General features: G+C 46.9%; 1 protein-coding gene across 1 annotated transcript in view; it reads right to left on the bottom strand.

The window, feature by feature from the left end:
• The window catches only part of CDH23 (cadherin related 23), a 195,082-nt gene that overhangs the window by 74,538 nt on the left and 94,321 nt on the right, over nt 1–26,223 (bottom strand). The window contains exons 9-13 of the mRNA XM_071748993.1: nt 22,731–22,809; nt 12,545–12,657; nt 10,560–10,748; nt 1,883–2,032; nt 835–993 (exon numbers count right to left, since the gene is read on the bottom strand). Coding sequence (XP_071605094.1) covers nt 835–993; nt 1,883–2,032; nt 10,560–10,748; nt 12,545–12,657; nt 22,731–22,809 — 690 coding nt within the window. The remainder of the gene's footprint in view (nt 1–834; nt 994–1,882; nt 2,033–10,559; nt 10,749–12,544; nt 12,658–22,730; nt 22,810–26,223) is intronic.

Raw genomic sequence — 26,223 nt, 5'->3', positions numbered from 1 at the left:
TATCTTTCACCTTTTTATTGGCTCAATTGACCTCACTTTGCTTGAAGAAGACCATAGTTCCAAACAGGGCAGTGAGAAAACCCACACTGAAAGCTAAATGCTAGGGATTCACTCTCCTTGATAAAGCGACCAAGGTACCAGAGCATCTTTTCCCATAAATATTAAGGGACGAGGGAGGCAGTGAATATGTGGTGGGACACAAGCCACATACCCAACTGAAATACTTGGTGGATCCCATACAGTGAGGAGGGGAAAGAGTACACAACTGCTGGGAACAGTATCTGCAGGAAGTTGCTCTTTGCAGATGAGACCTTTCAGTGCAGAATTCTCCTTGGGCTCCCGGGGTGGTGGGAACAACACAAACATCTCCCAGAGACCAGGAAAGGTCAAGACATCTGTTCCAAAACCCATAGGAGGGCTATACCCCACCTCCAGTGGTGGGGTATACCCCACCTCTCATAGAATCACAGATTGGTTTAGGTTAGAAGGGATCTTAAACATCATCAAGTTGCAACCCTCCTGCCATAGGCAGGGTCACCTACCAGTAGACCAAGTTGCTCCAAGCCCTTGTCCAACTTGGTTTTGATCACTTTCAGGGATCAACCTCCTCAGGAAATTTCTGCCAGTGTCTCACCACTCTCACAGTGAATAATTTCCTCCTAATGTTCAAACCTAAATCTCCCCCCTTCCTGTTAAAACCATTACCCCTTGTCCTATCATTACACATTTCACCTGTCCCTCACCAGGCTCCTCAGCCCATCTCATGGTGACAGCACCATGGAACCACACAGGCTCCAAGGACATGACAGAGGAAGCTGGGATGCTCCTACTCACGTGGACCTGGAGGACAGTGGTGCCCACAGTGGTGTTCTCGAAGAGGCTGACGTTGTACAGGGACTTGCTGAAGATGGGGCGGTTGTCATTCTCATTGATGAGGTTGATCTTCACCCGTGCAAAACCAACGTGGTCGGGGACACTCTCGTTTGCAAAGAGCTGGGTGGAGACAAGAAGTGAAGGGGAGGGTTGGAGACACCTTTTGTGAAACTTGGGAGAGTTATCTGGTTTTCTTTGATGGGGAAAAAACCCACACCCCAGAACTCCCTTACCAGATCAACCAGTGGGTATCAACCACCAAATCGTGGATGCTCAAAAAGTATTGGAAGAATCCCCTTCCCTCTCACCTGGGAGCTGCTCAGCCCTTGGGTGAGCCAAACACCCTGCACCATCTACCCCAAACAGCCCTGGATTCTGCCCAGAAAATGGAAGACCCAGAATCTGCTGCCCACCACAGCCTGCAGCAAAGGTGGGAAGGCTTTTGCTTATCTTTTGCCACCAATACAGGAAGGTGCCTGTATTGAATTCCCAACTCAGGCAGACAGCAGGACAAATCTAGGGCAGGAGGCTGAGGAGAGCTCTGGTACCTAATGGGTCCACTTAAAACATGGTTTTATGCTCTATAAAGCTTTTATAGCCCTGCAATGTAGCAAGGGGCAACACTCTCTGTTTAAGCTCTTGCAGCTGAGCTTTTGGAAAAAAAGAGAAGGTGCAGAACAAATCTCCTCCCCACCTCCTCCTTTCCTTTATTATCATTTAAGCTTTTTTTTTCACCATTTTGCAGTGCTCTGGAGTTTCACAGGTGTATTAAAGAGAGGAAGAGAGAAACCTGGTTAAGGGTCATTCTTAGATCACTATTAAAAACATGGATGTACCATAAAAATCGTACAATTTTGATAGGAAAAGATGCTTAAGATCATCTAGACCAACCATTAATTCAGCACTGCCAAGGCCAACACTAAACCCTGTCCCTCAGCACTGCATCCACACATCTTTGAAACAGCTCACGGGATGGTGACTCCACCATGTCCCTGGGGTGCAGCCTTACCGAAAACTCGTAGCGAGGAATGGTCTCAAAGTCCAGTGGCACTGCCACACGAACACGGATGTCTGCCTTCCCCTGGACAGAGGTCGGTGAGATGATGAAGTGGTTGGAGTTGTTTCCCACCAGGTAAACCTCAAAAATGCTGTTGGGTCCCTGGAGAGGGAGAGAGGAAGGTTGAGAGTGACAAAAGAGTAAGGGACCAGCACAGCCCCTTACAGGGGTGAGGCTGCAGGCAGCTGGGGACAAGTGTGGGACAGAAGCGCTGGACATTGGGTACAAACCTGCCAGCACCAGCAGCTTGGGCACAAGCCCTTTGCCTTCAGACACATAAAAATGCAATTACTGGAGAGGCAGGGGAGCGTTTCTCTGCTTGGCTTTGGTTAACAGAGTCATGGGGTTTGGCACCAACCTTAAATGTTATTTGCTATGTTTTATTCCACTTGCTGGCTGTACAATGCATATGATTTCTATAAATTTCTTGCTATGTGCACTCATTTTGTACAAAATCTATGTGCAGATGAAAGGGATGCATCCCTGGGATAAACCTGCACAGCACACAGCTGGAGGGAAAATCCCTGCTGTTCTTTCAAGCTCCAAGCACAGCCCAGGGCATCAGGCCCCTGGATTTCATCACCTTGTTCTTGGGGGCACGGAATAGGGGCCCCTCCCAAGCAGAGGGCTTTTTCCAGTAAGACAGCTCAAACTAGGAACTAGAAAACTCCTCCTCTCCCAAAACCCGGCTGGCAAAGCATCAGGACCACCAACATACCAACAGCAGTGTTTCAAGACCCTTGCCCCCTGGCACAGCTCCCCTTCCCAAAGCATGGCCCAGCAGAGCATGCAAAAAGCCAGTTCAGAAGCTGCCAGAGATGAATTTCCAATTTTCCCCGAATGACCTCCCTCATACTGGGCAAAGGGACCAATTAAATGCACCAAGAGGCACTAATAGCAAAAGCTGGCTAAGCGTGACTGCCCAGAGCCGGCAACATGAACGGAATCCCTGCTCGGCCTCCTCCCTGCAACCCCTCCCCCTGCAGCCAGGGGGAAAGCTGAGAAGCTCCTGAAAAGCCAAAGAACATGAGCAAGCCCTGAGGGCACCCACCACCCCTCGACCCCAGTAATGCTCATCTGGTGGATGATGGGGAGTGAGCATCCTTAAGAAGTAGCAAGGCAAATCCATCTCAGGATGATGGGGAGTGAGCATCCTTAAGAAGGAACAAAACAGACCCATCTGAGGGCAGATTTAGTTCCTTCCAAAAGGTTTTTTGCTGATAAGCTGGGATGTGCTAATCCTGGCACAAGCGAGGGGTGCTCCCGGACACTGGTACACAGCCAGGGAGGGAGGGAGGGAAGGAGAAGAGGATAGAGGAAATTGCAGGAGGAAGCATCACTCCTCAAGACATTGTTTCAAACCTTATCCTCAAGATGCCCATTTATAGCAAATGTCCATTTTCCACCAGCAACAAAAAGCAATTTCATCAAGGAATTTCTGCTGCCAAGCCCTCAGTGTCTCTCCCAGAGCCTGGTGCCCTTCCTGCAGTAAATGAAAGCACCTTCTGTGGAGGCAAGATGCGAGGGATTTTTCTTGGAAGGCAGAGAGGAGTGAGTTTGTTGGAGGCATGAGATAAAAACAGAAACATCAAAAGAAAGCCAAGTATTTGTGGGAAGAGAGCTGGGTGGATTAATTCCTCTCCAGCTGGGGACGGAGATCTGCCTCCAGATACCCACCATTCCTAATTAGCAGCTCCTCGAGTGCCTCAGTCTCCCTATGTGAGGTCTGGAGAAGGGGAATACATCTGCCTGTCGGGAGGGATGCTGCTACGAATTGTCATTTATATATTTATTCGGCTATTTATTTTTTTGTTTCTGCCCCCATGCTGCTTCCCTTGCTCCTGGTTCCCAGAGCCTGCAAGCCCCCTGTGGATGGCTGAAAGCAAAACTAAATATTCACATTGTTATCAGCTGCCCAGCAGAAGGAGCTGGCTCAGCCTGGCTCACAGCTAGTAGCCCTGCTCTGGAGGAAGCCACAGGAAGCTCCTTACATTTTCCGTTCACCCCTTCCCTACTTGCTTCTGCCACCCAGAGCAAAAAAAAAAAAAAACGGATCTGAAATGTTTGTGAAGAGGAATAACAAGTGCTGTCTGCCCAGGCTTGAAAAGGTCCTCCTGTGTGGCAGAGGAATCAGGGCCAAGCATCCTCTCTTTGCAGTGCCCAGGATGAGCACGAGATGCAGGGATGTTCTAATTGCTCATTTTCTCCCCCCTGACTCCTTACCCCCCAGATTCTGCACCCCTAGAGGTTGTTCCCATCACTGAAACTAATCTGCCTCCTTCACCTCCCTTTTGAGGCATGAATTAATGAGCAGCCTGCCAAAGCTTAAGCTGCCCTACAATAACAAACCCATCCTCGTACACCCTCCATCCAAAACACATTGAGCCATAAAGTAAACGGGCCCCAGAGGGAAGTTCTGCTCTCACAAAGCTGGGATGTGGCTGCACGGATCCCAGCTCAGCTCATCCTGTGCCAGCACACGGGGCCGGCACTTGCCAGGGGCTGGAAGCTGCTGCCCACTGCCTCCTTCCCGGCAATCAAACCTCCTCTCAGCTGCAGCCAGTGCCACAACCGATGGCAATTTCATGTCAATTCAGCTAAAAGACAATTGGAGCTGCAGTTGGGCATAATTATTACTTTGTTCTTTGCCTGCGTGTTCCTTGGAGCATGTAATAGGAGCCGCGTTGTGTCCCCACTGCCACAATGCCAGCATCAACCTCATGCCGATACCTGACTTCCAAAAAAGCAACTGCTGACCGATCTACCCAAAATGCTTCATCTTTGAACAGTTTGTGACAGACCCGCTTTCCAGTCCCACGTGTACAAGATCCCCCACTCTTAAATGCCATGGGGCTGGAGCAGAGAGGAGACTGTCCCCAGGCACGGCTGTCATAGCACAGACGGGTCAGCAAAGGGCAGAAGCACAGACATGACACTCTGAGATGCCAGAAGGTGGGTACAAGTGTCCCTCCCGAAGTCCCAAGCACCACATGGGATCTGCTCATGCACCTGCTATGAACCATAGCCAAAAATCAGCTCCCTCAACCCACAAGACATGCTTACACGGTTCACTGCAAATCAGAGAACCCCTTCTCACCTCAGGAGGCCAGGAGCAGCCACAACAGCTCTTCCAGCTGTGACTGAGGGTGGATCATGAGCTTTATCCCTGCTTTTTTTCAGCCAACATAATCCACTGCCTTCATCCATCACTCCCTCTCCCACCCAGCCCCTTCCTCACAGGAGTGCACATGGAAATTATTCAGCCTTCCACCACCCAAAACAAGTATTTAACATCACTGACCTGTGGCTACATGAAACATCAAAGTAAAAAAAAAAAAACAAGCAAACCAAACCTAGACAGCAAACAGCTCTTCCTCAAGCACACCACTCTGAAATGACTGAGGTGCCTGGCTGGCTGGGTGGCCTGCAATAATTTTCATCCCAACATGAACTAGATCTTGGAAAAGCAGCCTGGGATCCACAGTTTTCTTCACACTGACTCAGCACAGGGCTGCCTTCTATTCCCTCTACACTACCTTGGCTACATCTTGCTTTTCCAAGACTGAGAGCCCTGCCTTTCTGAAGCACAAGATCCATCTGAACTCCAACTTTCCTGTCAGCCACTTCCCAGGTGCAGGCTATTGCCTACAAAAAGCTGAGGAGTGTTTAATATCCCTCATCCTGGCAAGTCTGCAAAGAAAGGAAAGAGCTAAGAGTTCAGGAATGGTGGAGGAGGAAGGGGGGAGAAAAAAGCAATTTTTTAAAAAAGCAGCTAGTGCCCCTTTGTACATCTTGGGTACCGTGTGCCTGGTTCTAGCTAGGCAGACACAAATGACGCCTAATCCTTCTTTTGAAAAAACAAGGAATAAAGAAGGTTATTCTCTCCACCCACGTCAAGGCATTTAACTCCAGTGTCTGCATAGCCCCTCTGGAGCTGCTGTCCCCTCTCCTGCTGCCTAGCCAGCCAGCTCAGACTCCAGGCACCCATCCCTTGCTCCTGCACCCATTTCTTCAGCAGCACCCAAGCACAACAGCATCCTTGACCTATTCAAGGCCTCACAGAGCACAGGTCCTTGTCTCCTGCATCCCTAAGGACCTCACTTGTGTTGCAGGTGATGTGGGATGCCTAGACTAAAATGCTCCCCAGCCTTTCCCATTCTCCTACTCGTGCCAGCAGCCCTTTTCTCCTGCCTGTCTGGCCAAAGTGGCAGTCCTTGCCTGCTTCTCACCTCTCGGAATTCTTTCTTTCCCTGCTCTCCCCAGGTTATCTGCTGAATTCCACACACGCCTGCACAGATGGGATCAATCTGAGGCTGCCTCGCCTTCAGCTTATCTCTGCTCCAAATGATTGATTTTCCCTCTTTAAGGGTAATTTGCTCGTGAATTCCATGTATTGCAAAAACCCCTGTGAAATCTAATTCAGACCGACTGGCAGCTGGCACTTTTGGGAGAGAATACTCGGTGCTGTCAATGCTCCTTTACAGTTCCTTGCTGTGTATATCATATTTATAGTGCTGGCACCAGTAGTATGCATACATAAGCTACGGATGATTCATATATTGCACCTGCACATGCACGGGCACATACAACATCCCTCTGCAAGGCTCTGATGTGGCTTTAAGCAGCAAATCCCATGTATTCCCATGGCTTGGATTTTCTTTTTCTTTTCCTTTCCTTTTTCTTTCCCTTTTCCTTTTTCTTTCCCTTTTCCTTTTCTTCTTTTCCTTTTTTCTTTTTCCTCTCTCTCTTCCTATTCCTCTTTTTGGCTTTTTTTCATTTCCCTTTTCCTTTTCTTTTTCCTTTCCTCTTCCTTTTTAATTTTTTTTCAATTCCTCTGTTTCTCTTCCTCTGTTTGCTTATTTTGGAGAATCATTTCAAAATTGTTTTAAAATATCAGAACATTACACTTGTGATTTATACAAGCAATGCCCTTTTCTTCCTCTCCATTCAATGGCATCAAGGAAAACTGAGTGAAGAGGTGGAGGAAACCAGTTGGTTTCCTGGGAAAGTAAAGCTGGGATCTTGCAGCACTGGGATCTTGCAGGGGGATGCACTAAAGGATGCTCTGCTCCTTCTTCTGCATGGCCAAACCCTTGCTTTCTGCTTAAAATCCTGTTTTGAGCCTGTAAAACTGAGGTTGTAAAATACAAGGAGATCCAGCAAGGATATCCATGTCCCCCACTTCAGTCAGCCTTGGAGTGGCAGAGTCCAAGCTATCCAGCCCTCCCAATTAACACAAACTTATTCCACTTATTCTCAACCTGGAAACAAACCTTGCTGCAAAAGTGGGTAATTCAAGACTTTAATTTTCTCATACACAAGATTCTTTGTCTCATACACAAGATTCAGTCACACCCTGCTGATCTATAGCAACGTGAAGGTGAGATCTTGATAAAGATGACATGACTGCGATGTCCAGTTGCCTACAGGCTCAGTCTAAATACTGAGAAACTTTAACAGTTTTTCATAACCAGCTCTCAAATGGCTTTGGAAAGGTATTCAAGTAATTTGGAGTCTATCTGGTGGGGAGAGAGGCTCGGCTGCCCAGAGCTTAATGCTTTTTTCTTAGTTCATAGCATGCCAAGTCCAAAACCCTGTGTGAACCGAGTGCACTGTTTTCTCCTGTGTTCAAGTATTTTTTTATAAGAATGTAAAAATTAAAAAACACCACACCTGGTTAAACACCTCTTGGCTGCACCCCAAATTCAAGGCTGGAGTCATCTCAGCTGAACCTGGCTGCATCCTACTGAGATGCTCCTCGTCCCACCTCTCACGCCCACCCAGCTCCTCTTGGAGCAAGACTGTGACCAAGTTTAAGGAACAGCAGCTGGAAGGGTACACTCAGAGGAATGGGTTTCTCCTTGGAAGCACCCTGCTTTGGTACCTCATCTCAGAGATCAGTGCCAGCCTAGCTCCAGAAAGGCACTTAAACCCAAAGGTAAACTCAATTGCATGCTTTCAAGGGCAGTCTTGTGTGCAACATAAATACAGTTTTAAGTGTTTTGCTGAATCATTTAATCTACCTCCTTCAAAAACCAATCATCTAAGTTTGTGCAAAACACACCAGAAAAAAGAAAGACCAAAACCCCACCATTTAAACAGGTCACGTGGGCCAGTTACAAAACACTTTGTTTAATGGCCTCAGCAGCCCACGCAGTGAGTTTTAAGGCCTTTCCCCAGCTCTAGAGAGACAAAATCAGGGTGTGATGGCAGATGAGTTCTCCAAAACCACCCAACCCCATGGGACCCCTGCGTGGCACTGGATTCAGGCATGGGCTGCTCTGTCCATGCAGGGCCTCAGTAAGCATGAGGGCTGAAGGAACAGTGTCAAAATGTGCTGCAGGGGCTAGAACAGGGCTGGATCAAAAAAGAAACCAACCTGCCAAGGGGACTTAATGACATCGTTTGGGAGGTAGAAGAGAAAACTTGAGCAAAATGATCTTTCCAAAGACTCTGTTTTATTTCATGTGTCTCTACCCATATGCTCTCGTTTATTTATTGAGACATGTATAATTCTCTTCTTGCCTTCCTTTGCCCCTTACACAAATGAATTGTGTCATCTCCAGCATGAAGGCCATGTCGGTGAAATAGGTTCTGTCAGCCATGTCCTCAGTCACATCCCTGACTGTGGAATTTGGTCCTCGCTAATCCATCCCTCCACCCCTTATACCCAGAGGGAGCCCAGGGAGCTTGGCACCACCTCCTCTACCTCAAATCCAGATGGTTTGGAAAAGCCTTGTTACTCTCATGAGATACTTTGAGCAGCCAAAATATAACTGTCAGGCAAGTATATTCCCTTTCTGTCAGGTTTTTACTGAAAGTTTGGAGGTCTTGAGACTTCTATAAATATACCACCTGGAAAGCAGTGCTAGAACAAGCCTGGCTGCAGATGCAGGCCCATCTTTCTCTCATATACATCATTTTCATGGATGCTTTCCTGGTTTTTTTCCCCTCCCTAAGTGCTACCTTGATGGTTAAGCCAGGTACAAGCATCTTCAAGAGGAATAAGAAAGATCCATCACAGAATAAAACAAGAGAAAAAAGCCCAACAACAAACAAAACTACAATTGCTTATAACTTTCCTCTTTCCAGCTATTCCACGACATTAGCTCTCCAGTGCTTCTTAGCAGTGAAAATAATGCTATGGCCTAGGCAATCTGTGCTAGTATGATGGTCTCCAAAGACACGTACAGTAAAACTCTTTCAGACTCCCTGTCCTCTCAGCAGTTCTAAACATCTCAGCAAATTCTTTTGGGGAAATCTCAGGAAGTTAAAGAAACAACACCAAAGGAATGAGTCTATTTTCTGCCAGAATGGTCAGGAAGGCAAGACTGTTTTTTATTCTCCCATTTTAAAATTAGCATGTCTGAAAAGTGAATTCTTGAAGTGGAGTAACTCCAGTAAAACAAGCTTTTAATCAGAAATAATGACATGTCCTTCATCTTTCTGGCACAGACAGAAGCATTACAATGCCCTTCAAGAATGGATCTGCTGACATCTCTCAGAAAGCACGACAGCAGCTCTGTTCAGAAACTATCTTAAGCACCTGTCATATCCATGTCTTCTTTATTAGCAAATGACATTTTCAAGAAAAAAACCCAGTCTCTTTATCTGCTTAATAGCTCATCTACACCTCTTCAGGCTGAACATACAACTCGCAGCTGGTGACATCATATCACATGTAGATTATTAGCTCTGTGTCATAATTGCTTCATGTGAAAAAAAAAAAAGATTTTTTGGTAGCTTTATGAGACCCAGTGAACTCAATCCTGGACCAGGGAAAAGCAAACCCATCATTTTGGCCAGCAAAGGCATCCGAGAAGATGCCTGTTTAATCTCTCCACCAGGATTTTGGTGTTCTGCTTTGCATTCCTTGGTGCCATCATATCCTTCACCTGAAGCATCAGGAAAACATTCCAGTTTTTAGGGTGCTATTTACTCTGACCATGCTATTTATTCTGATAAACTCTCTTCTCCTCGTCAGCTTGAAGAGGAACGGGGATGGCAGGAGACTGGTGCCAGAGACTTTCCCAGGGATTTTGGGAAGTTCACCATAAAGTATCAGCACTTGTTTGAAGCAGACAACAAGCAGTATGGCAGGGGTGGAGGGTACCAGCACACAGAAGCAGCCAGACATGAATTGCACAAATCAAATAATCAGAGTAATTGAAGGCTGAAAACACTCTGCCAACCCTGCACAGCACGGAGCAGTAACAAACAGGAGCTCCACTAACACAAGGGAAGAAAAAGCCTCCAGCTGTCCCAGTTCAATTGCAGCAATGAGTTGGTATGAGCTGGTATCCCAGTACACCCCCCTGACCCCCAGTACTCCAGCCCCACTCTAGCTGGTATCTTCTCATAGAATCAGACTGGTTTGGGTTGGAAAGGACCTCAAAGATCATCTAGTCCCAACCCCCTGTAATTGACAGGGACACCTCCCACTACAGCAGGTTGATCCAAGCCCCATCTGACCTGTCCCTGAACACTTCCAGGGATGGGGCAGACACAACCTCCCTGGGCACCCCTGGAAGCAGCATGACACATCCCCTCCTCACAGCTGACTTTGCACAGCCCAGAACCCCACCCCTACAAGGGATGGACAGAGCACTGGTGGCAGAGGACATCTTACCTCATCTTTGTCCTGCACCTGGATGAAGAGGGGAAGGGCAAAGCCCACCTGGGCCAGCTCTGGGATGGCCACACTGTACTCAGAGCTGTTGAACTCAGGCGCGTTGTCATTGACGTCAATGACCAGAATGTTGAAGGTGGTGGTGACAGTGGCATCAGAGGGCGTGCGGTCATCATTCAACTCTGTGCCCTGTCAGGACAGAAAACATCAGGGCAGCCGTTATTTTTCAAGCAATAAATGTAAAAGAAAGTGCACATGGCATGGCTAGAGGCTCTTGCAGCTATTTCTTCTTCCGCTTTGCCCTGGAAGGATGCTCAGCTGGTTCTGCCATTGCCTCTCAACCCTGAACACATCTTTCCACACCACTAACCACACAGGTTGTCCCAGCTCTCCCATCACCCACACTTCATACCCACAGCACCTTTGCAAATTTGCCCAGGGGTGGATGGAATATTTGTCTTGGAAGGGTTGTGGCCAAATTCGTGCTTGCCCCTAACATGGAGCAGGTTGTGAGGACTCAGAGTCACACTGGGCAATGAGCAGGCAATGCTCCTGCCACAAGCATGTACACCAAAAATATTACCTTGCCACATGTGACAATTAAAATATGAGGAGCCATGATGGAGCAAACTGCACTCCTATTTTCTCCTCTGCCATCTCCTGAGATGCAGCCATGAGCTCACTACTACTAAAGGGACAGAAAACTAGGGCAATGGGGGAAAACAAGGTTTAGACCTTAATATAGGTTTAACATGTGTCTAAATACAGATCTGAATCATGACTCTACTCAACACCTCTGCCTCATGAAGGACTTTAACTTTGCTTTCCCAAAAGGAAAGACTGCAGATTTTCCTGCTGGAGAAACAAGACTTGTGAAAAAGCCTTTTCAAGCTGAGTCACTCCTCTTGTCCTTTGGATGATTTTGCTTTGCTGTGGGCACAGAAAAGCAATGCTTACACGACCCACATGGCTCAATGCTACTCACTGCTTCTGCACACAACAGCAGAACAGGCTGATCCCAATAAGGAGCAAACCAGCTGTATTTTCAGTGTGTACTCCAGGACAAGATCAGTAGAGAACACTTTGCGTCCCAGGGCTGGGGGATGCAGGGAGCTGGCATTTGTGGGAGGACATGAGATTTGTGGGCACAGGAAACAGAAATCACATCAACAAATGCAGCTGGAACTCCCCTATTACGTAGGAAAACTGGCAAATTTTCAAGTTGACAAATCTTCCCAGGGTAAAACAGATATTTTGTCCCTATTAAAATTAAACAATCCTCCCTATCTTGATTTTTACTGAATTTAAATTCTTAAGAACTCAAACTGTGAGATATCAGGGATGGATGGTGAATTCCTCCCCATACCTAAAACTCCCCAGTACAACCTGTGCTTGGGATCAGGAGGGGCAATTTCTTGTGGTTTTGTGGCCCACCCACCTCCCTGTCCCTGCCCCTGTCCCTGTCCCTGTGACAAAGCATTGCACTTGCCAAACTCAGAAGGCGATGTGCTGGCTGCTGCCTTCCCAGTCAATGACCCTTTGCACAATGCTGATTTTTCCCCAGCCCAGCAGAATCCATACTTCTAAATGTGTTTCCAACCAGCTGCCCGGCTTGGTATTGATTTTAATTACAGGGCTGCGAGTAGAGCCCAGGAGCTGCTCTCTGGTGGGGCTGGTGGGGCTGGAAGACCACGCTCCAGTGCCTTTCCTGGACAAGGCAATGTTCAGCATTACTCCCTTCCTCTGCTGATGCAGACCATGCCCTGTTACATTGCTGCCCACTGATATGACAGAACATTCCCAGTTTTCCACGGTTATTTTTTGCTTATGGTTTTGTTTTTTCATTTTTGTTCTTGTTTTTGTGTTTTGTTTGTTTTGTTTTGATTTGGGTTTTTGTTTGTTTGGGCTTTTTGCTTGTTTGTTTTTATGTTTCCCCCCCCCCATCCTGCTCTGCCAGCACGCCTCCCAGTTGAAGAAGGTCTCACCTTCACCGTGAGGATGAATCCAGAGCTATACAAAGGGTTTTCCCGGTCCAGAGGCCCATTCAGGGTTAAGGCTCCACTGATATAGTCCAGTGCAAAGATGCTGTTGGTGTTACCTGAGAAAAATAACAGGCAGAGTGAGCACAAGCAGCTGGTACAGCCAATGCCAAAGGGTGTTGGAGATGGAAGTGGGAGGACACAAGCTTCTTCCACCACCAGTCTCCATGCATGACCAGATCTGGTGCTTGAAAGATGTGGTTTACTGCTGGGTCAGGAGCTCCAAGCTGAGCACAGGCTGCAGAGGGCTCTGCAAACCCTGCACAGTATCTCAGTGTGCCTTAAAATGTAGTCATAGAGTTATTTTGGTGGGAAAATACATTTAAGATCACCAAGAAATGTCTGTAATTGTCCCCTCCTCCTCTCACCTGCCCCAGCTCAGGGTTCAAAATGGTACTTTCCATCCAACACCCAATAAAGTTTCAAATGATGCAGGCTTTTGGTCATTAAAATATGGAACAGCACTGATGAAGCTGGGGCTGACCCCAGGTGTTCCCCTCTGAACAACTAATGCCTGCATTCACAGGGAACACTGTCCCTCTGCTTGACTTCACCTCTGGAATTGGATACCTGGACAGGATTAAGACAACACTTGAGCCTCCCAGCCAGCAACTGTTGAGATGATGAACATCCAGCATCAGGAATGCCCTTGCAACAGTCCCAGGTGCTCTCTCTGTCATCCAGACAAAGGAAAGCAGTTGGGATGTGGAGCCCAGGATACCTGATGCTGGTCCAACACGATACCAGAGGAGGCTGCTGAATTAGTGATGATCAAGGAGGTGATGCACAGACATATGGCCACCACACCACTCATTCTCATCATCTCAAGGGGTGCAGAAACCCCTCAGCCAGCCCCAAACAGGAGCAAGAAAATCCTGCAGGTATGCTATATTAATCCCAGCCAAAAATAAAATAATATAAAAAAACCCCCAACCTTGTCTTCTCAATGTATCTCAGCAGGAAGGAAACACACACAACATTTGTCATTTTGCTGGGAGGCAGCTGAAAGACAGATCTCCTGCTGCAGAAAGTTGCTTCCCATCACTCAGTGTTCCCCTTGTTGTCCTCCCATCCCCTGTGTAACCACAGCTGCACTTTTTGGGGGATGGCCAAAGCCTCCAGGTCCTGCTGGACTCTGGAGACACCCTGACCTACCCCAGAAGCCACATGCCACCACCTCATCAGTCTCCCAGAGCCCCAGGTGCCTTAACACCTTTCTCCCCCATTATTGAACCATTATTTCTCCGAATGTCTCCCATTTCTGTCCTTGCTCCACTCCATCAGAAACAGACCACTGACTACCAACCAGCTTAATGAACCTTACGACATGTAACCTCTAAAGATACTAGCAGCAGCCTGGTGTTAGGTTTATTTTTTTTTAATCTTGACTTTCTCTGCCATACTTGACAATCTCTGGTCTCCTCCTTTGGATGATTCCCCTCTTTTCATCTCAGCTTCCTACTTTAGTTCTGTAATTTACAGCTGCCTCCTTTAGGAGACTTCTCAGCTTTGATGGACACTCCACAAGATGCTGTGAGGCATTTACGTGCTCCAAGATGCCATGTTACCATAGCAAAGTTCATGCATCAGGGTTATCTTGGTACACTCCCCTTAATACAGAGGGTAATAAAATACCTTTTTAACCACAAAATCCTGTCCTGCTAGCAGGAAACTGCAAAAGCAGAGAGCAATAGATTTTTGTGGAAATAGGCCAACAGGGCAGGAATTTCAGACAAAGGACTAAAAAATAGCAATGAGCTTCATGTCCTAACAATAGTTATGCATTTCATATCATCCCACGGTCATTTTTTGAGAGATGGACAAGCAAATTATGGCCCCAAATATCCTCCCAGTTGCACATCAGAGGATTTTCTTCAGTTCAGCCTCCCCAGAACCCCTCAGATGGGAGATCTGCATCTGACATCCCCCAAGGTGCCTTTCTGCAAGAAGGGAAATGTAAATTAGCCTCAGAAGGGAAATAGGTGTCTCCAAACTCATCCTTCAGAGGCTTTTCATCATTCCCTCCACAACCCCTCTCCAACCACCACTTCATTGCTCCTCTGACCAGTGATCCCCGTGGAGGTATTTGCACTGCTGAACAGCACAAGTTCCCCCGAGACGATTTCTTTGCAGAAACCTCTCTCATCATCTTCACATGTCTGCATTTCCCTCAGAGCAAGAAAAGAAAAAAAAAAGGTGGGAGAAAAACCCAGCCAATTTTGTCTTTCCGTCTCCCCCCAGTCTCTCACTCTCCCCACCTCTGCATAATTTGTCTTCTCCTGGTTCTCTACTGTTACCTCTCCATCAGTTTCCTAACCCAGGAAATGGTCGAGCCTGGTGGCTTCAGAAGATGTGGACACTGTGAGCTGAGCCAGCTTCTCCTTGGGTTTCCCCAGCACTCTGGCTGATGGCTTGCATGGCCAGTGGCCAGCTTTGCCTACTGGCCACACCAACAGAGCAAATCACAATTTGCCCACTGCTGGTTTTGCAGAGATACTGCAATACACAAACATGTGTTGGAGAACACAGAGGGGATGGAAAACTTCTGTGGGGACTTCAAACTCACTCAAGATCCCCAGATTATGGCTCAGACCTCCCCATCTCCAAATTTGCACTCTGCAAACTGCTTTAATGGTGCAGACAGGAGCTATCGACTATCACAGCTGCACTTGACATAGAAGTCAAATAACCTTCAGAAATGTGTCCCTGCTGTCCCCTGCCCTCCACATCCCCCTTGCATGCTTCTCCTACCATCAATGCCTACACCAAGGCACCACAACCTTATTCTGCATTAAGGCATAAAATGATTGCTCACTCAGCTCAGGAGTTACCAGCTGCTGGATGTGTCCCTGCCTGAGATCTGGTCTGAACCACCAAACCATTTCTGGGTGGAAACCAAGGACTTAAATTTCCATGCCTCTGGTTTGGGAAAGGAACCCAAGCCCATGCTTCATTTTCTGCTGAACAAGGGCTCAGCTGGCAGGGAACGGGCTTGCTTAGGATGTACAAGCCCAGATTCTGGTTATGACTCAGGTAAAACATGAAAAATGTTTCCATCCCTTCATTCACATGAACACACATGGACAACAGGAGCTTCTACATGCACAGCACCCAGGCAGGGACCAACCCAGCACTGAGCTGGGAGCAATGGAATGGATCACAGTAGCCCATTCAGAGTGTTTTTCCAGGCTCATTGAGGAACGGATGGTGGCATAGACACCATTTTGGAGAAACACTGCTATAACAAGGGGTTTTATAGATGAGGGCCATAATGTTTAATTGCCCACAGCCAACGCTCTCGCGGTTTAAAAAGGCCATTAAAACACTGGCTCAAACCCAGGGAAAAAAAAAAGAGAAAAAATTAAAAAAAAAAAAAAAAAAAAAAAAAAAAAGAAAAGGAAAAAAAAGGAAATACATGGATGTGGTTGTGCCCTCCTTCCTCCCTAACCCTTGTGCCTTGGAGCAGTGTTCAAACCATAGAAGGGAGAGATGCAGCTATTGTCCAGCTCTATGGAAGCATTACTTGTCCACCAGGATAAGCAGATTCCCAACGCTGGAGAATTTTCCCACTTTTCTCTACAAGCTGGGCCGTTTGTATCAGGGAGCTGCATCCTGGAAAGGCCCCTGGCTCACCAAGCCACTGAACTCGGAGTGGATGACTTTCATGAGATGTGAAAGGGGCACCCATCACACACCTTGTGCTGGCTAATTTATTAATCAAAATGTGCTCCGTCAGGGCTCCTCAGCACTGAAATAGATGCTGTTGGATGTGGTTCATAGAGTCAGCAACAGACACAGTTATCATCCTCTAAATAGTCCCATCAGCTGCCGTGACCACCTCGCTGCTTTTCACCTTGAGATTTTGCCCCTGTGCAATACACAGGGAAGCAGAGCAGGGCAGATACTTTGCCCCATGCTTAAATTTATAGAGAACAAGGTACTTCCAAAGTGAAAGGAGTTATTACAACCCGAGCTTGATTTCTTTCACTCAGAGTGAAATCAAGATGCTCTAGAAAACAGTTTGTGCTCCTCCTGCTCTAACTCACCATGGGAAAGCCTGTGGAGCTTTGGACCACAACCACCATTCCCCCACAATGTCTAAGAGGGGCTCGTTAGATCAAAGGGAAGTTAAAACACTAGTGCTGCCTAGCTTGGCTTTTTTCCTACCCACCTTTCCTCTTCCCATTAACTTAATCCTAAAACCTCCTCTGGGGGAGCAGCCATCAGCTGTACCATGAGTCCAGACAGCAGAGCAACACCAGGAAAACTCCCATAAAGGTTTATTGTACTCATTTCTGGAAATTTAACAATTTAACTCCCCACCTAAGGATTTTGTCCTAATAACCAGAGTTCAAGAGGTGCATTTCCAGAGGGAAAGGGCAGGTGCAGAACACGTTCCCAGCCTGCAGCTGAAGGATGTGTGTGCATAAAATTGGCACTTATCAAGGGCTCCTGTGCCTGCACTGCATTTAGAGACCCACAAATCACCCCTGCTGCCTCTGCCACCGCAGTCAGCAGGCCCATCAGCAGCACATGAAAGAATTACACTGTAATAGGCCTCCTAACAAGTCCGAATAAGCTTTTAACATAAACTCCACATCTTCAGGCTCAACACCTTTTGTAAAACCTTCTGTTCGAAGAGACATTAAGAACCATCTCAGAAAGGGTCGTTTTCTCTAGCCCCAACGTAAACAGAGGCAGCGCAGCTTCATCCCTTCCCAGCAGTTGCTGACATCTTCAATACACGTTAAATGCCAGGAAGTTCAACACTCCCAGAAGTTAGACAAAACAAAATTGCTTTTGTTTCATATTTACACATAAATGGGAATGTATAGTTTTAATTACCAAAGGCTATTTGCTGGGGGACCACCTGCCATGCAAACCATTATGCCAACCATATCTGTTTCCAGTGATTTCTGTATTACCAGGGAGCCAAAGCAAGATGCCAATGTGATGACAAAGCATCATTAGCAGAAAGGAGGAAGACAGGAAAAAACTGAGACAGGAAAAGAGGGGCTGTGGCTGCAGCCCCCATCTCTTCTTCGTGCTGTCTCATCCCCTTGCATCGGCAGGGTGGAAAAACAATCTTTGATGAATAACTCGGCATGAGGCACTTTTCCACCCATCAGCATGTCCTTCCTCAGAAATGTTCTGCTATGATGACTGCCTTTAAATCACACTGGAAGGCCCTCCCAGCAGGTGTGATTTATGAGGGCTTTAACACCCTAGGAGCAGTCTGAACGTGGGAAAAAGAAGGCATAATGTAGCCAATAGGCAATGGGAATATAAAAATCAGCAGGTCCTATAGTCCTATATCCAAGAATCCTCCCTGGTGTCCAGTTTAAGGGACTCAGGGAAGTGGTTTGCTTTGCCCTGCCTTCTATATGGAATCAGGTCAAAATACAAAGGGAAGGGTCAGCAGGTGAGACCTCTTTGGCCACCTAAACCTTACTGCAAGGGTTCCTGCTGCACTTTCAAAAGGAAGGGAATGAGGAAACCCAGATCTGTTAAGCCCATCTGAAACATGTTCTGAGAGCTACTGCATTGATTTTTAAATATATTTACATATATATTCACACACAAGGTATTTTATTTCTTAGTAGGAAAACTAGAGAAAAGATAGATAATTTTATTTCAGAATCGCTTCCCTCTTGCTTTTGTAACTCACACTTCTATTACATTATGCAAATAATGATTTTTTAATTCCTGCTATCCTTGGGGTGCACCAGCTTTAGGAAGAGACTGCTTTGCCAGAAAATGCATCAGTCTCCTAAAACAATTAATTCTGTGAAAGAAAAAATGGCTCTAAGGATTTGTGACAAGCCCTATGGACCACTTCACTCGGGCAAAAGCCCCATGCTCCCTCCTCCTGTTCCTTCAGGATTTCCCAAGCCCCAGGAGGAATGTACAGATTGCCCTTGTACTATCTCCCATTGCTCATTCATCACCACATATGGAATGTGTCTGGCAGGCAGAGACTGACATTTCTGGGGGCATCTTGCGGAGCCCTGGGACCCTCTACCCTGGCTTTAACCCTTTGATGCCTGCCCAAGCAGCACAGGTCACCTTCAAGGCTTCATGCCAGATGTGAACCTTCCTCACTGTCCTGGAAATACATGAACCCTAAAGATTTTGGCTCTTGAGTGACGTGCAGGGTTGTGATGGTACAACACATTTTCCCAACAAGAGCTTGAGGGACAAAGTCCCCTCCCACCTATTAATTAAATTAGCATTTAATGTACGATAAAAATCCTCCTCTCAAAGGGCCAAAGGATTCCTCATGCCCCGGGCAACATGCAGCAGCAGCAAATGTGAAATACACTGCTGTCTGCAGTCCTGATCCTGATGGGAGTGCAGGGGCCCTTTGATTTCCAGCAGGAAAATCTGTTAGAGAGAAGAGTTCCCCTAAATGAAAAGCCTTATCTAGAACAGGTCATGTTATACAACAAGTCACTTGCTTTGCCTGGGAAATGAAAGATGATGAGGCAGAGTCCCCAGTACAGAGGCTATCTCCATAAATCTGCCAAAAAGGAACTGTGGATTATTTTGCTGGATTAATTATCTGTCCTTCAAACAGAGCCCTGACCTCAGCAACTGAGCATCTCCAGCCTGGCAAAGCAGATGGGTTTTTGGGAGGGCTTTTTCAGGACACTAGCTGCTCTTCCCTCCTTTTCACCTGGAAAAAGCAGGAGAAAGACCCATGGGAATGATGGGACCCCTGGCATCCACCAGCCTTGAATTGCCAGGACATTATTTGGTTTCCTTTTCTAGGAGGCCTTTTACACTGGAATGGCCCCACTCCTTTTTTCACAAAAAAAGTGCTTTTTTTTTTTGGTTAGGTTAAAGCACTCATTAGGTTTTTCATTAGGTTAAAGATTGAGAGGAAAGGGGAGAAACCTTCTCCCTCTAAGAGGAGGAAATGATTCCCCGTACAGGCAGGCAGCAGGCAGACTAATCCACCCTTCCAGGAAAACTGCCCAAAGCCATGATACAACCTTCCTCCAGCATTTCAGGCTTAGCAGCTTTGTAAAATGGCAGCATAAAGGTAGATCTTGACTTTTATTTTATGTGGTTATGGTTAATCTTTTAGTTTTATTGTTTTCCTGTCGTGGGAGGACCTTGTGCTCAAGACAGCTGTATAAATAAGAGCTGCTGCTGTATATTCCAAGGCACAGCTACCCCAGGGCTGGAGCTGAACAGGACACTGGCAATTCCAAATTAATTTTCATATCCTGCCTCCAAATCATACCAATGCTTTAGCTATTAACACTGAAGGAATAATAAAATTCTAGGTTCTCTGACTGCCAGATATTCAATCCCAGCTGGAAAAATCAGACCAGCCACATGGGAGCCCTGTGCCCGAAATCTGGGAAGAGGCACCATCCATCTGTGCTGGGAAATGGCATGACCACCTCTTCCCTCCTCCAAGCCAGCTGATGAGCCAGGTACCGTTCCTACCTCCATTGGCCATTTTCACTTCTGCTTATGGTCGGTTTCTAATTTAATTTGCTTCACAGTTCCCATATGTTAGACAGGTTGCTTTTTTTGTTTGTTTTGGTTTGGGGTCCTTTTTCAAAATTGCCATAAAAATTTACTAGCTCAGGCAAAAAAATCTGCTCAGTGACCTTTACTATGTTAATTGAGGGTAATAACAAATTATGCTCTACCTGCCTGCCAAAAATCCCCAAGCCAATCCTGGCTGTAGGTTCTTATGTCCAGATTCTGAGACATCATAAGCTAACATCTCCTTTCAAAAGCACCAAGCAAATCATGGAAAGTAAAAAAAAATTCATTGAGCATAGTGGAGGAGGCACTTGCATCCTTGCTGGCTTCAGAAGAAAAATATTTTTTGCCCCTTGACCAAGTTTTCTTTAAAATTGGACCTCAGACACACACCTAAACTGCAATCTGGCAGCTGAACAAATCTGGTAAATTGTGGCAGTAAACTCAATTAAAAGTGGAAGCAGAGCATCCCGAAAATCCCGGCTTCTGGGATTTGGGAAGGCTGTTCCTTAAATCTGAAGGCAGGATGAGGATGGGGAAGTGGCTGGAGGCAACAATAGGTGCCTGCAGTTGTCCCTCAGTCCATCCACAGACTGCTTCTTCCCAGCATCACCACTCTGCAAGAGGCTGGTGCCGAGGAGAAGAACTCTTGGCCAGTTCCAAAACCACTCTGCAATTCCCATGTTTGGACAAAAGAAAAAAAAAATAATGCAAAGCAGTTTAATCATTTTTTGATGTTTTTCTGCCTGAATCTCTGATAGGAGAGCTGCCCCCGACCAGGCAGGACCAGGAGCAGGGATTAAGCTCTTGGCAGATGTGAGGCTGTTTGCACTGATCTGCCTGTCACTCGGCATCCCGCTGCCACCGGGCTCCTGGAGCCTGCCTGGCACTTGTTCACCATCCCTCTGCCATGGCCAGGCTGACAGCAGCCCTGGTACCAAGTGAGGGATGCTCATAAGGGCACATGGTGGCTATTTCACAGGGAAGCCAAAGACAGACATGAAAAAAAGAACATGCAAGAACACTCCACCAAGGTTCAAGGTCTGGTTCTCTAGGTTTGGTAGAGCAGCCATGACCATTGGATGAGCAGAAAGCCCCATGAGACTGTGAGGTGATGGGTGCATTTAGCAAATTAACCCTCTTACAGACTGCTTGGTTGTTTCTGTAGGTTTCAGACATCAAATAAAGGATTCTGGAAACCCAGAGATGTTTCTATTGTGCTGGTAAGAGAAAATTAGATACCCACAGCATAATGGGTCAGAAAAAGGGTCAGTGGCCATCAGCAGGTGCCCTAAGGAGGGAGTGTGAACAGGACAAGTGTGATTTCCCCTCTCCAGGCTTTGACCTGGATGAGGTTTCTGTAATATGGCAGATTTTACTAAGGTTAAGCTTAAGGTTTTAGTCTAGCCTCCAGTGAACAAGAGCACACATCAGTCAAAAGAAAGTCCCTGCTGCTCTTTTCCAGGTGGATACACACAATCTGGGGGGAATCTCTCTTTTAATTAATGCTGAGGGAATGTTTGAATAAATTGCAAAGGGAATTAGAGGAATAAATAATCCTTGCATCTTCAAAGGCAGACTGACCTGGATACTTGCAGTCAGGATCAATGGACTTGAAAGTCAGGGTGAAATCACCTTGACCACAGAGGTTGATTAAACAAGCATTAGAAATGGCTGGGCTTTAAGGAACCAAAACTAGGGAATTATTTCCACACATGTAGCTGGAAAGAGCTGCCACCCAAAGGATGTGGCAGAGCAGGGAGAGAAGGCACCATTGCCATGTCTTACCATGCAGATCCCCCCCAAAACCAATGCCAGCAATAGTGTTGCAACCCAGACTCCTCACCCCCCTCAAGCTGGTCCTCTTCTCCTGGGTTTATCAGAGGAGTCTGACAGTCCCTGAGGCACAGCCCTACAAATGTAGTGTCTGAGTGCCTGATGTCCTTGGACATGTCAGAGGGTTGCTGACCTAAAGCACCTATGCTTTATCTAGAAACACTTGCTCAGGCCACGCCTGGCTTCTCTGCCATCAGAAGAGGTTGACAAAAGGGATTTGGGTTGTGGGTCTGCAAGGTCTCCACCTCTCTAATGAAGCCTCATTCTTCAGCTCTGCAGCCTCAGGGGCCCAGGTGTCTGCCTCTTGGCTTGCCAGCTCTGGCAGTCCCTTGGGAAGCCAGCCCTTGTCATGGAGACTTTCTGGAAACACTGGGGACCTTATCAGTCCAATTCTTCTCCTAAACAATAACCACACCACCACAATCCAACAGTTTTACACCTGGCTCTTTGCAGGTCTCCTCCATGGTGGAGTAGCTATTGTTGTGGCGCATTTGAACTCATTAGAACTGAAAGGCTTTGCTATCAGATAGTCAAATCTATTAGAAAATCTATCAGAAATCACAGCCAATGCTCAAGGAAAAGCAGATGCCACCACCCATACTCTCTGATAGCACCAAAGGCAAAGTAGACTTTTCAGAGGAATAAAAGCTTTAGGTCCTAGCAGTAGACTACGGTAATTAGGGATGCTGAACCAAAAGAGCAAGCAGTACAGCTGAGGAGAAACTGAGGCAGACCTGATTTCCCAGGCATGGAATGTATTGCAGGACCAGCTGGGGTCCCCACCATGACTTACCTGAGACAATGGTGTAGCCAATGCCCCGGGGACGGCCCTTGTCCTGGTCAATCGCAGTGATCATCCGCACAGTGGTACCCTGGGGAGGGAGGGGAGAGACAGTTCACAGCCACACTGGCCAGGCACTGCATCCCTTCCCATGGGCCACCTGCTTAGGGAAACCTGTCCAAGGACAAGGAAAGTCACATAAAAGTCCCAACTCTGCTTACCCCCCTCCAGATGTAACTGGTGATGCAGAGGGCAGGACCTGAGGGCAGTCTTCTGACTGAACCATTGGACCCTGCAGTAGGATTTTGCTGGGACAAGTGTCCATAGGGACTGAAGAGAAGACCACCCCATGCTGCTCCTCCAGAAGAGGAGGATATGAGGCAAAGTCAATGTTGTAAACACAGATATCAGTGCTTAAGGAAGGTGGAATGAAGGTGGAGAATGGGCTAAGTGAGCATCTCCACTCCTCTGATGCAGATATTCACTCTGCAGTCCCTCAAGAACCATAGGCAACAATTCCCTCTCACCATGATCTTCAGCTTTTACCTACTACTGGCTTCCCAGTTTCAGCTTGTCCTCTCCTTCTCTTGCATTCTTCAAACCTGCCATGCCAGGTGAGGAAGGGTGCTGGCACTGGCCATCAGCATCCAGTGGCACAGCTGAGCGGGTGGCAGAGATTTTAACTGAAAACTCAAGGAGGAGGAAGGTTGGACAGATGCTGATGATGGGTTTGCCTGCAGGCAGGAGGTTCTCCAGCTGCCAGCTCCTCCATCCTGCAGGGCAGGCCTGTTCCTTGTAACCCATCAGAAAGATTCATGAGGCCAAAATCCTACCAAACCAATGCAAAACATAAAAGTGATGCTAAAATCTCTTTTAGTTCTTCCAATAAAAACATCAGGCCCCTATGTCAGCTCCACAAGCTTCACATCCCCCACCACACTGCAGTGGGCCTGTAAGAACACAAACATGGGCACGTGCACATAATTAATGTAGTGTGAAAAAATCCACAACTCAGCTGCTCTTGTTTTCATTGGCTTATTAACAGTGGGAAAAGAAGGAATTTTAATTACTTTTTTTTTTTTTTGCCCTCAAAGGAAATGTCAAAAGAAGGAGTCTGCATATCTAATGAAGGAGCATAGTGGGACAGCAGCATTGTGCTTGCCCTGCAATCCATCAGCTGAAAGCCAAAGAGAAAGATGCTGCTGAAATACCTCCAGTGGAAAGCAGGGACCTGCTGTCTCACTGGCTTCCAGAGCCCTGAGGGCTCGATGGAGATGCTTTGCTGCTGCTGCCAACCATAAAGAAGGCTCCTGAGGCCAGGTGGATCTGCCCCTTCCCTCTTCTCTGAGGGCATTTCGAGAGACTCCTTAAGTAAATCCACATTATTAACTGAGAACATTAGCCATAAATCCCAGGTCAGTGGCCTCTGAGCAGCACTCTGCTGGTGAGGCTCAGCAGAGACCAGAGAGCCTCTAAATCACTGACAACAACTGTGCTTTCCAAAAGGGAGACTAAAAGGAGAAGAAAAGGGGAGAGGGAGGCAGTAGGAAAGTAAAACAAGGGATGAGGAAAGGAGAGCAAGGGAAAATATAGGAAAAAAAAAAGAAAAAAAAAAAAGAAAAGGCATGAAATGCAGCATGCTCTCTCCAGCATGGTCCAGGAATAGCCATCAGCCACTTGGCCTGCTGGAGGAAAGGTCCCTCCTGCAGGAGCCATGGGGACGAGCTGTAGGAAGAGAGAAAAGGACGAGCACAGGAACAGAGGAGGGGGAATCTGGTTTCTGGTTCATGCTGTTGTGCATACACAGAGCTGTCCATAGGAAAGTTAATTATCCAGGCACCTGATCCTGCTAGAAAGGTTTGCCTGGTCCTTGGCCAGCCTGTGATGATGGCTTCCACACTGCTGGTTTCTGAGACTGGGTCTTCATCTGTTCTCTTGCAGCCCTGTGTGACTCCTCCTCTCCACAAGCCCCTTCACCGGTGCTGAGAACATGCCAGGGTGGGGCTAAGCTCACTCTACCATTCTTGGATGCCATCTCCTGGAACCCCAGGGACTTGAGCACTTCTTTGCAGCCCACCTAGTTTCCATCCTTCTCTTTAGCTCCTTCATAAGAGGCTTCCAATATCCACAGTACAGGCAGATCCCATCTCCTGGGAATGGATGATTCCTCCCTGAGCATCCACACAATGTTTAGGACCAATCTTGGAGGCTAAACAAGTGCTATAGGATAGGCATAATGTTCATCCATATTTCTAGTGGCAATTTCTAGTTTTGTAGTGAGTGGTAACAACTGATGCAGGTGGCATCAGAGCACAATTGCTCAGCATGGTCAACAGGAAGGAGTATTCACATTCAGCACATGTCTAAATGAGATGAAGAAATTATGTGAAGCAAAACATGATGCTACACACAGGTTATGCTCACATCTCCATGCCTATGATGATCATGAAGTATCTTGCCCACCACACCAGGAGAGAGAACTAATCAGAGAGGAAAGACTAGAAAAGGGAAAACACTCCAAACCAATCCCTTGATCACACCAACTACACCTCAACAGTTTCCAACTTTTCTTCCAAAATTCTACCAAACCATAACACTATTCCCTTTGCTCTCATGGCACAGCCAGGGTAGGAGATGCTGTGCCCTGGCTCCCCAAGGAAGTCAATTGCACCCCTAAATTGGAGGAGATGCTCTCACCTTCTCTAGTCAAGCACATCTGGCAAGGCTTCCTCTTACCCATGGAGATTCAGACTAACTTCCAGCACCAACAGCTCTTCCCAGGGCTCTCCCTACATATTTTTTGTGTCAACCAGTGGCTCTTGGAAACTCCTAAATACTCGTATTTCTTAAAGCAAGTAACAATTCTCCTGCCTACCACAGACAATGGTGACTGCAGGGAAAGGCCTCAGATGGTGGGTATAGACCAAAGCATCAGAACAGAATAAATCTCTCCCTCTAGGGAAGGAGGAAGAGGTTTAGAAAAGCAATAATCTGAGAAAGCCTATGCTTAAAAAAAAAGGCAAAGAAAATAAAGAATGGCACATTATCCAAACAAAGTCAGAGGGTTTTTTGAAGAGGGGCAGGGGTAAATCAATCCTTTTTTAATAAAACCCTGAGCTTTTAATAAAGTGTTCACACTGATGGGCTGGAAATATTGTAAGAAAGAATTAACTTGGAACTATTGAGACTCCAGGGCAAGAATAGCACTGATTCTACATTATTTCTTTAACCCAAGGAGTTTTTGAAAAGGAGGGGCATGGTGATGAAGAATTAAAACAGTTTTAATGACATTTGAGACATACCTGTAGCATGCTATTGCAAGGGAACACAACTGCTGGTCTCAGGACCAAGCACCAGTGGGGTTTGTCCCTTTGCATGGCTCCCTGAGGGATAAAGCACAATTTCATAGGCCTCCCTTTATCTCTTAGTAAGTGGATTCCTCCCCTTTCATCTCTGAAATGAAGTTGAGATCCTACCTGGGCTATGCCCCACCTAAGGTACAAAA

Source organism: Heliangelus exortis, chromosome 7 (genome assembly GCF_036169615.1).
Source record: "Heliangelus exortis chromosome 7, bHelExo1.hap1, whole genome shotgun sequence".
NCBI lineage: Eukaryota > Metazoa > Chordata > Aves > Apodiformes > Trochilidae > Heliangelus > Heliangelus exortis.
The sequence above is the reverse complement of the archived record's forward strand: the minus strand, read 5'-3'. Positions and strand labels throughout refer to the sequence as shown.